Raw genomic sequence first — 11,249 nt, 5'->3', positions numbered from 1 at the left:
AATGAATCAGCCTTCACCCAAATTACTGTCATAACCAGGATTTCCTTCATTGTTCTCAAAGAATGAAAGGAATGAAAATGATCAGAAGATGCAAAGGTCTGCAGGTCTACGGAGACCATGTGACTCCTAAAATCAAAATTAAAACCCGCTTTGGATCAGAGGTACCACTGGTACCTTAAAATCAACAATTTTTAAAACGTGCTGTTTGAATGTGTGTGTGTGCACGCATGTAAAATGTGATATAATGGAGGTTTTTTGACAAAACTTGATCGACACACATTTGTGTCAAAGGCTATATGAACCACTCACACTCACACTCCAAACAAACTGAACCTCTTTCTTTCTTTTTTTTTTTTTTTGCTTTAAGGCTTGGCAGACACTTTCTAAGTAGATAGAAATAAGAAAAATACTCACACTGCTCTTCATACTTAGCAACTGAGTATTGAGCAAAAGTAAACAGAGATTTCAGGGATTATAAACGGTTAGTTCACCTCACTTTCATATTTTGAAATATGGCAAAATGAATGGGATCATTACATTGCATTTAAGACAGTTATGTTATCTCTGCATTGACTTGTATTAAAAAAACAAAAAGTTCACCATATTATCAACCTTTCAAATCAACACAAAGGTCTTATGTACAAGTAGTTCCATTCTTCATAATAACCACTAAAAACAGACAAAAGACCAAAGAATGTACAAAATTATTTATATTTGTGAATTTGAACTAAAGGAAATTGTGTAAATAATATCTATTGATGAAACCAGAATGTCAATGAAAAGAGAAGGAATGCACTGTATAGATTGTGATGAAATTGTATTTCAATAAATTTCTATTCTGCAGCTGTAAAATAATTTGTGTGGACATTTGATTCTTCTCCTCACATATGCGGGCATTGCTTTTGACTTACCCCAAGCTTAACTAGGCTCACTCCATGCCGAACCCCAAACAATATCACTGTGGACCCCTACTGACTCCACCTCTGTTATTTTACCTGATATCACCCACCTTCAAGTAAACAAATTAAACAGATTTGTAAAGGAATATGCCATGTGTTTAGTGCATAGTGTGTAGTGCAACATAAACTTAAATAATGAAGATATTTTTTGAACCTCAGAATGATTTAAGGGCTCAGTTAAGAGATCAGTTGATCATTGCAATTATAATTCACAGGTAACTTTTCAAAAAAACAAAATAGAAGTTTATCTTATTAAAGTATACACACAATAACCCTGGGCTTTGAAATACATATATATTTCTGTTTGAACATATTTCTGTTTGAACATGTATTCAACAGTTATCTTTATCTGTAGGTTGCACAGAATTCAGAACTCTTATTTTGAAATGTGCTTCGTGCTCTTATTTTTCGTGCTCTTATTTTTCCTTTCCTTTTACAAAGCTTTTTACAGACATATATATCGCTGTATGTCACCTATCCTTTAGGGCTTTTTTCCTGTCATTAAATATAAACCTCTTGCCAATGTCTCCTGCTTGCAGCGCTGTCACTCGTCCTCAGACACTCTCACACTGACTCAAATGTCTTCATTTCATCATTTTATTCAGAGTTCTTCATACCAGTGAAACAGTTTGTAACATTGTGTGGTTAAAAGCAGCGTCCTGCCCATTAGAAGGTCTCACACTCTGTGTCCTGTGTGGAGCACACAGCACAGTGGCACTGCAGAGCCATGGGGTAGTGGTAGAGAGCGGAGACGTTGGGCTGACAGCCCGGCAGGCGGGCGGTCATGTGGCGGGTCTGACTGTACGTACACACACGGTGGTGGCGGTGGATGTAGGGGGGGTCGGGCACAGGTTTCTGCAGGGTTTACACACACACAAGTATAACAGGTTACTTTGGTCTCCATTGATAGGTGTGCTGTTTTCCATATGATGAAAACAAAGGCATGTTTCATTATTTTCAGCTTCTCACACATACAACATTCACAATATAAAACTGGCATGACTGTGGTTTTCTGGTGTCGATCACATTACACTTTGGTGTAATTTGGGGGTAACAAACAAGAAGAGGTTTGTAGGTATTATTAGGAACATACTGAGAAGTTGCATCACAGAATCAAATGTGAATTAAAAATGTGTTCTGTCGTTGTGGTAATTAAGCAGCATTCAGACACTCAGGGACAGAGAAAAGGTGAGATTTAACATCACTGTTTCATTGTTGTTCTTGTTGGTGGGATTCTTCTTCGGAGGCACCTTTAGTCAGACGTTAAACCATGAACATTAAGTTGCCTTCAAGAGCATCTGTGTGCGTTTTGCAAGTGTGCGCTGACGACAAGATGATTAAGTTTGTTTAAAAAAGTATTAACTGAAGGGTCAATTTCCAGCTCTTGCTTGAGCTTTTAACCACATCTCACTGTCTTCTGCAGAAGAATGTCTGTGTTGAAAATTCTGCTTGTGAGAAATGCATCTGCTCAGGAGGACCACGAGGGGCGGTTGAAAGTCCTGAAAAAACCCAGTAAGTGGACGATGAATGTAGATTTGTGGATCTCAAACCCTGTTGCCGAGCTCTGTTTTTGCTGACTCAGAGCTCTTTCTCCTATAAAGGGTTTTTATTTCTGACTGAGTTTCCGACCCCCTGAATTTGGTTTTTCAATTACTTTGACGTGAAATTTGAATCCCTGCAAACTAAAAGAGTTCAGTAAAAGTTCAGCAACCCTCCCTGCTTGGAGGGATTTGAGCATTTCTTACGACAATGGCATATGGGGAGGAGCCAAGAATTGGTCGTCAGCCTTCGTGTGGTTTGGGTTGACTTCTGGGACATTAATCATTCGTTTGATGTTTCACAATTCCAGTATTACAGAAGCTTTCAGAAATAGCAACAGAAAAGAGCAGGACTTCCACACAGGCTAAATGTAACTGAGGTTGCATCACTTTACTGAGTGTTTGTATATGAATGTTACCTCCCAGGTGTGACAGCGTCCCCAGCAGGCCTCTGTGGTGATGCGCAGTCCCTTGCAGCCAGGCTTTTGGGCCACAAAGGAAAACTCTCGCACCGCGCAGCCTCGAAAACCATGCAGTGTGCTTGTCAAGGCAACGCACACCGCAGCTGTCCCTGCAACCAGGAAGAGGAGAAAAGAGAGGGACGGGGGATGGAGATGCATGCTGGGAAGGATGGGTAGAGATAGAAAAATAAAGAAAAATTATTTATATCCACTGTTCCTCAGCTTCATTAATTGATCTGTTATCTGGGTGGGATACAGAGCACCTTAAAATTCAAATGTTATAATCTGTAATCGCTAGAGGTGGAAAAACAGTTTATGAGTTAGCAATTCTTGTCTGTCATGACATCTTACAAATCTTTTTATACCCTGAAATTAAGTTATATATTCCTTAAAAAACCAGAACAGACCAAAATATTCGGTTTGGCCCTTTATAGAAACTAGATAATGAATATCTGAGGGTTATATTGGCAATATTTTACACCAACAGAGGAATATATTCCACAAAAGACTGACTTTCAGAGGAGTGTTGTCACACTCAGCATGACTCACAACTCCCTCTACTGTTCATTATGGCCACTGCAGCCAGCAGCATCAGTGACGTATCGCTGTACAATACATAAGTCAATGGGGGAAGAGTCAGCTTTAAAAAAACAAACAAACAAAACTTTTATTGCCAGTTTAATTACTAATTTGACAGTATGTTATGTTTTTTTGTTTCAGTTACCAAAAGATCTTTTTAATTTCTTGCTAGTGCAGATATTAATTACTTTGCACGTTTTCAAGTACCACCACTTAAACTGCACTGAAACAACTGGAATCATCTCAACTCAGCAAGCCTGCAGAATGCTTCTCTTCCTTTAGAAATATAACAGTGAAATAAAAATACTTTCTGCGTGAGCAGAATGATGTGGTATACTTCAAAAAGGACTGAGACCACAACCACCATACTGTGTTCTCTGTCAGTACAATAGCTCCATATAGGCTAGAAAAGTACATTAAATGTGCTGTAATATAGCCTGCTAATGTAAATATGCCCACTTTTGTTCATGAAACAGTTGGAAGTCTCTCAAAAATGAATTATTAGTAAAAACAAAAAAATCTACCTCACTTAATTATTTTTTATAAAAAACAAAAAAAAACCAAAAAACAGAAACTTACCTTTTCAGCTGAAGATCTTGCAGAGATTTGAGCTGCTGGACTTCTGTGTTTCTCTCGGTCCCAACAACAACCAGTGAATGGAACCAATCTGTCCTTGTTATTGTTTTTAGAAGCCCATTAGGGCGGACGGACACTCTGACATCATAGCAATTACAATGAAATACCATTAGAGACCCCAAGCCAGAAATAATGGAGACTCCCTGGAAAATACTGATGCCTGTCTAAGTTTTGTTAACCTCAGCCTGTATCTCTCTGTGTGACTGCATGTGTGTGCAGATCTTTCCTCTGCCCTCAATTATGTGAAGGATTGTTAAACTAAAAAAGTTGACACTAACTGTGAGAAAGGGTTAGTTATGTGAATGCAAAGGACTGAACTTTGCTAAGTGAATGTCTACACTGAAATGGCTCTATCTAATAATGCAACAAAATATTCCAAATATTCAAATGCACTGCATTGCAAAGCAACAACAAGGGAACTGATCAGTTTGAGGTAAGCTGTGATGGATTATGCAATTAAACAAGTTCATTGACTTTGATGCCAAATTATTAAATCTATAACTGCCTGAAACAGCTGGGCCAGGAAGACTGAAGATGGTGAGCCAAAATGTAAAGAATCGTTTGTTTGATTTTACAAAAAAAGGACCTAAAACCTTTAAAAACAAATATATTTGCACATTTCCAGCAACATTAGTATTTTTAATTGTGTTTTGCTACCAAAATGTTCAGTTCAATACTTACTCTTCTTTGAGCTCTACTTTGGTCTCCACCAACCCTGGGAACAAAACCCTGGTACCTTAGCTGGTGGATGTACCACTAGCAAGGTACTAACTTCTGGCCAGGTAGTGTACAGTGGGTTATAAGAGCCTTTACATTGCCAACAGCTGTCTGCCTGAGAGGGAAATGAGGTTGGTCGCAGTGGAGCTTGTGGGCCAAAAAACAAAAACAATAAGCTAGAGGCTAAAAGGTTCTGCTCAGCTGAGAGGAAATGCAGAGTTGGGTATTAATTCTAGTTGAGTTTTTAACTATACGGGTGACCTACACATCACAGCCCCTTAAATGATTTATCAAAAAATAAAGTTGAATTAATATTAATATATGAAGTTTGTTGAAGAGACAAAATAGGTGAGACCAAAAAAGAGCACAGACCCCCAGAGTGTTTTCTCAAAGTGAAGTTTCATTTTTAGCACATAGTTTGTTTTTTTTTCTCCATTCTACAGACCCCTGCAATGTTACGTACAGTAGTAAGCCTCTCTACATTCAACCCCCACCCCCCCGCCGCTGTGTTGGTCCCCAAAATATACATTTTTCCTCTTTGTCAGCGTCGTCTTAGTCATCTTCTCTAAGGTTTTTCTTCAACAAAACAAACACAGACCATTGGGCAGACAGTGCAAATCTAGAAATTCAGTGAAATTGCTACGTAATGCGGTAGTAGGTTTCGGTAACATTATATTCTCATTCTGTTACTGTTGCTCTGACTTATTGCCATTCTATTGTATCTAACTCTATGTCTTTTCTTTCCCCTGTCTTTCTCCTCCTCTGTTTTTAAAATCTTTTTACAGACTGCTTTCATCCAGTCCATTCACACCAACTTGGTTTTAAAGCATTTGTTTCAGTCTGGCCACGTGGAAACGGCCAAAGAGAGGAAATTGTGACAGTGAATGAAACCAGCGTTTGATGGCTGTCTGTGAGGTGACACCAGAGCTCTCTACGAACACTCTCTTCTCTCACGTCCTGTTCCGGAGCAGTTCTAGAAAGTATGTCAGAATTCTAGAGGGAGGATTATTACCACTGATCAATACAAGTGAAGAATTCTAGAACGGTGGGAGCCGAGGGTCCATCGTCCTCAAGTCAGCTGACCGACTGACAATAACAATCAAGAGGGTTTGTGGGTAAGCTAGCCAAAATGAAAAAAATCTGAAAGAAAGCTGAGTTTTATGACAGCAAGGTCAAGTTTCTTTTTTTCTCTGTTTTTGGTTTTTTTTTTTTTGTTATTTTTTTTTGTTTATTGATTTTTTTTTTTTTTTTTTTTTTTTTTTGTTGGCCTGAATCAAAACAAGGTTTGAAATCAAATGGGAGCATTTGTTTTACTTGCCTGCACCGAGTGGCAGCTAGAGGGTGTCTGTTTGTTTGGGGCTGCTGTTACACCTAACCAATCAATCAATTTTCCATGGCGCACATGGAGCACAGGCAGCCCAGATTCAGTATGTGCGCTTTGCATCTATACACTTCTGTCGTGTGTGAAAGCAAGATGAAAAAAAATTGCCTGACAGGAAAAAATATACAGCATTACGGTACGTAGAGAAGAGAAGCATATATTAGTGGTTCCCAACCTGGGGGTTGGGGCCCTTTAAGGGTCAAAAGGTACGTGAAAGGATAAGGAAACAAAACAAAACCCTTTTCTCACACATGGGGATTTCATTTTTCAGATTTTGCTCAAATTTTTGTGCTTTTGTGTTTTTGCCTCTGAAAACTCTACGGTTGAAATTATTTAAGAGGGAAAAACACTCTTTGGTTTAAGTGCTCACAACTCATGTCTACACAAAGGCCAAGGAGTCACAAGCAGACATTAGTTTGCTCTCAGGGGCTCTAAGATTGGCATATGGGCAATCCTAACTCAAGTCTCAATTTCTAGCTTTTTCTGGAGCTTTCAGTCATATTTCAGATGAAGATTTTGCCCACTTGTTGGTTTTTGGTGGCTAAGGGCTAATTACTCAAGATGTGACCACAGCCCGAAAACATCAGAACAAGTCAACTAAACTCAAACCAAAGTTAAAGCATTCAAAAAAGAAATCTGGGGCCTGAAATGGCACCTCTGTAAGATGCAGCTCAATAAGACTCGAAATGTCAATCTGAGAGCTGCAAGTCAAATGGATTTCAAAACCTTGTTGACTCAGGCATGATTTGAAGTTTGACAAACTGCTGGTCTGAAGGGTTTTTTGAATGTTTGGTTACAAAGTAGCCGACAGGTAGCTCTGCATCTCAAGCGTCAAAAAAAAAAAAAAAACGAAAAAAAAAAACAATCAATCGATTTGTTTTGCGATACATTCGGATTCAAACCCTGTCCCTCAGGAAGGAGAGAAGGAGAGGGAGAGAAAAAGAAACAAAGAGAAAACTGTTTGCTCTCGTTCTCTATCGCTCCGTCTAAGCACTTCTCCTGCTCACCGACTCACTCACTGGATACACACCAACACACACGCACACATACACAACCTGACCATCGTCTTCAAATAAGGTTACACTTCCTGATCAAATACAAAATAAATAGCATCATTATCAGTTTTCCACAAAATGAACAAGATCATACAAAAACCAAGAAAAAAACAACATAATTACAAAGCAAAAATCATTTTTCATCAAATAAATTTACACAGAAAGTACCTTTAAGACAATGTGAATATCAAGGACGCAACAGGAGTAAAAACAAGAGTGGGGGGTAAACATTTGAGTGTGACACCCGCCTCCTGTTTAACCCCCTAAAAACACAGATTATCCTGAAAGAATGAAAATATTGCTAAAATATTTTTTTGTTTTTTTCCCCTCTCTTTATCCCATCACTCTATCATAATGATCAGACAAGAATAAACAGATTTTTGTTGTTTCACAAAACAAGTTATCATTGTCATGGTTGCCATCTAGCAGCTTCAGTCTGCTGAGCCTTAAGGAACAGACACGGTGGGTTCAGAAGTCCAACTGGATCACTGCGTTTTCCTTTTGGCCTGAAACACTTGTGGTGCACTTTAGAAGTCTCTGTTGGGTGAGGCTTACTAATCTGCTTGGAAACCATTTCTGGGCCAAAACTGGGGGCTTTAAACTTCAGTTTTGTAAAATGTAACCTGAAATGTAACACATAAGTAAAGTTGTGGAACTTTTAAGGAAAGAAATCGTGTGCCACGTGACATCAAAATTAAAGGTACCCTGTGGAGTTTTTCACTGCTAGTGGCGCTATAGAGCAATGTTTTAATGGGTCCCTATTATGGTTGTACCAACGCACAATGCACATGAACACATATGATTCACATCATGCTATGAGTTGCATGCTGTTCCACTGATCAACAGTTGGTGGTGATAATGTGTGATGAACAATGGCAATATGCTAACAAAGGAAGGGAAGAAGAAGCCTGCTAGCTAGTTAAAATGAATGTAAGCAATTATGTTACTTTTTTGTGAGGAAGGAAACGCATTAGTCAAGCCTTGAGAACACACACAATGCATTTTGTTGAGTAACACTGAATGTAAGCATAACTTTGTCTCTTCACAGGGCACCTTTAACAACCCCCCCACCCCCACCCCCACCCCCACAAACAAACAAAAATAGCAATGATCTTTAAACATGAAGTGTTTGGGGATTTTTATGTGATACCCCCTTTAAAATACCCCCACTGCACCACAAACATCGAAGATTTCAAAAGAAAAAAACAGCCACCTCCAGTCCAGTTCATTCCTCCCCCTTTTAAAGGTCTGTTAAAGGGGAATTCCACTGAATTTCAGCACTCACATTATGGCCTCATACATTTAACATGTGATGTGAATCCAGAATTCAAGTTGGCCTTCCCCTTTATGGTATCTGCTACACTAGTGTTTCTTCCATAATACACTACAGAAATATCCAGAGACATATGTATATATATAAAAACATTATCATCATCATTATCAGTAGTACTTAGAGTAGATTAGAGTAGTAGTAGTAGAGTAACAAGTAAGAAGAAGGAACAGTATTGTACTTTATATCATTATCATCATCTTCATCAGTGGTTATTTTAACTTGAGGGACTTTAGGCTCATCCTTTGGTGGAACCCGGCAGATTGGGAGAGGAGTTAGCGCCAGAACCAGTTGTTTGTTTGTGTGTGTGTGTGTGTGTGTGTGTGTGTGTGTGTGTGTGTGTGTGTGTGTATGTGTCTGAAAAAAAAAACTGTGTGAAATATTTTGGTGCAACAATCAATCGGCGTGTGACACTTGTTTGACCTGCATACACATTCTCTCTGTAGCTCTGTCATCTCATATTTACAGTAAATATGTACCATAAATGTAATATGTTCGTGCGCCTGGTCTGGTCAATAGTTTTGGGACATTTGTGTGAAATTGCTTCTTCTGTTTATTAATGCATTGTGCTATCCACGCATGAAATAAGTATCTCTGACCAAAAGATAAATACGAGGCCACAGTACAGACTCGGTTGGTTAAATATCAAGACAAGTTAGACATATGTTAAACTTTGTTAGTGTTGCACCAAAAGAGAATCTTCATCTCTTATTCTGAGGCTGATTTTGAAGCAGGCCAGCTACCAATTTTGTGTACTGACCTGCAGTTTAATAAACCAGCAGTTAATTAAAATGACAGTCAGCACTTTTGGATAATATTCATCTTCTGATCTGCAACGTGATGTGTGTACAGCAAAAAGTGAACCAGTTTCACACAACTCTGTCAGAAAAAAAAGTTACAGTCTTTACCTCGCATCACTGAGTTTGTAGACTTTTCCACAAAAAGCCACTCGCTCGATGATACAAGATAAAAAGAACAGTGAATTTGTTTTGTACCTTTTCTGTCTGACCTCTCCCAACACTTTCACCATCGATCTCATGTCTTCTCCCTGTCCCTTAACCCCGTGTTATTCAATATCTGTGGAGTGACACCTAGGTGGCGCTCTCCCCGGCTCCAGAGGAAGAAGAGGCCCCACTAGGCTTGGGCTCAGGGTGGTCGGCGTGAGCCGTCTGCGGGGACGAAGGGGTAGGCGGGTCCCCTCTCTCGCCTCGCTCCTGGAGGTTGCGCTGGTTCCTGGCGGCCTCGGTGAGCATCTGCATCCGCCGCTCCTGGTGCTCCTCCAGGCCTCGCCAGAGCTCTGCACGCTCCCTCTCTCGTTTCATCTCCCTGGAGAGGGAGGTTGACCGGAAGAAGAAGACAAACCATATGTAATTGTAATGTTTGGACGAGATGGAGAAAGTAAATGGAGTAAAAATAAACACGAGATATTGTTAATATCTTAATTTATTAGTTGTGGCCCAGAAGCAGCCAAACTGTACCTTGGCTGAATGACATATCATGGCATTAATGAAGACAAAAGATGCAGCCTTTAAAACTTTACTAAATCATGTTTGGCAACTAATTGTTTTTAGATTTTAATTATAAATTGTGCCAGGCTGTCTTCATGGTAAAGCTTACCACACCTTGACTCCAAAACTGTGATGAACTCACAAACACCAGATTGATATTGATCTTTTCCTCTCACCATTGGAAAAACACGCAAAAAAAATAGTGTTTCAAATTTTGCTTCCCAACAGTATCCACTATCTTGAGTTTGGGTGAAATCACTATGTGATCCATGTTCAAAACATGACCTAAGCGATACATACTTCCAATGTGAAATATAATGTGACAGATAATGGAACAAATACAGACTAAAACATGACTTAACAGTCTTCTGTTTCTTCCTCTTGTTGTCATTGTTGTATCCAGTGACACGCACACACACACACACACACACACACACACACACACACACACACACACACACAGTGAGTCATACTCACTTCTGTTTCTCCACTTTGTAGGAGGCAGTGAGGTCATCAAACAGCTTGCTGTTCATCTCCATGAAGGTCTTAAGCACGTTGTAGATCAGAGACACGATGGTCCTGTGGGGGCCAAATGAAAAGATAATGAACCTGACTGGTCATCGGCCCCATGGGATTATGGCTCAGGAGAAAGACGTAAAAGGAAAAGTCTGTGTTTTGGGAAGTTTAACCAACTGGCAACCATATCTGTTGCCAAATAATAACACACGCATGCCTGGTAGGTTACTAGCTCTGTGCTAACTCTTTAGCACACAATGATAGCTGACAGGACGCTATTTACTTACACTGCGCGTCATTTTGAGGTACTTATTTCTGTTTCATGGTTATTATATTTACACTTTGCAACATTTCAGCAGAAAATTATATACTTATTACTCCACTGTATTTATTCATCAACAACTGTTGTAAGATGTTACTGTGCAGCTACAGATTTTTAAAGACATATGATGATTTAATAAAATGACACTACACAAGAGCGTGCAAAGTAGTTCATTCTAACTGCTGCTTGAACACATGAGCAACATTGAAATGCAGCTCACATGTGAATGTAATAATAATAATCCCAC

The 11,249-nt window shown here is 39.3% G+C and overlaps 2 protein-coding genes across 2 annotated transcripts in view; both read right to left on the bottom strand.

Annotated features, from left to right (window-relative positions):
- Positions 1 to 1,358: 1,358 nt before the first annotated feature.
- LOC124054505 (glycoprotein hormone beta-5-like) lies at positions 1,359 to 4,392 on the bottom strand. The gene is made up of 3 exons (XM_046380596.1): positions 4,117 to 4,392; positions 2,917 to 3,118; positions 1,359 to 1,814 (listed from the first exon to the last, which is right to left on the bottom strand). The coding sequence occupies exons 1-3, from the start codon at positions 4,281 to 4,283 to the stop codon at positions 1,626 to 1,628; spliced, it is 558 nt and encodes a 185-aa protein (XP_046236552.1). The 5' UTR covers positions 4,284 to 4,392; the 3' UTR covers positions 1,359 to 1,625.
- An 878-nt stretch (positions 4,393 to 5,270) lies between these two features.
- ppp2r5b (protein phosphatase 2, regulatory subunit B', beta) overlaps positions 5,271 to 11,249 on the bottom strand; it is a 36,261-nt gene continuing 30,282 nt past the window's right edge. Inside the window, exons 12-13 of the mRNA XM_046380595.1 lie at positions 10,642 to 10,743; positions 5,271 to 9,982 (exon numbers count right to left, since the gene is read on the bottom strand). Of these exons, the coding sequence (XP_046236551.1) occupies positions 9,748 to 9,982; positions 10,642 to 10,743 (337 nt within the window). The 3' untranslated portion in view covers positions 5,271 to 9,747. The remainder of the gene's footprint in view (positions 9,983 to 10,641; positions 10,744 to 11,249) is intronic.

Source organism: Scatophagus argus, chromosome 23 (assembly GCF_020382885.2).
Source record: "Scatophagus argus isolate fScaArg1 chromosome 23, fScaArg1.pri, whole genome shotgun sequence".
In the NCBI taxonomy this organism is placed as follows: domain Eukaryota; kingdom Metazoa; phylum Chordata; class Actinopteri; family Scatophagidae; genus Scatophagus; species Scatophagus argus.
This window is presented reverse-complemented; position numbering and strand designations above follow the sequence as displayed.

What these genes read in the sequence shown, in the direction of transcription:
- LOC124054505 (XM_046380596.1), bottom strand. Translation starts at nt 4,283, where the DNA reads ATGGTATTTCATTGTAATTGCTATGATGTCAGAGTGTCCGTCCGCCCT. An exon ending in CAAGATCTTCAGCTGAAAAG is followed by an intron (nt 3,119 to 4,116) that starts GTAAGTTTCTGT and finishes CATCCTTCCCAG; the next exon opens with CATGCATCTCCATCCCCCGT. An exon ending in GACGCTGTCACACCTGGGAG is followed by an intron (nt 1,815 to 2,916) that starts GTAACATTCATA and finishes TAAACCCTGCAG; the next exon opens with AAACCTGTGCCCGACCCCCC.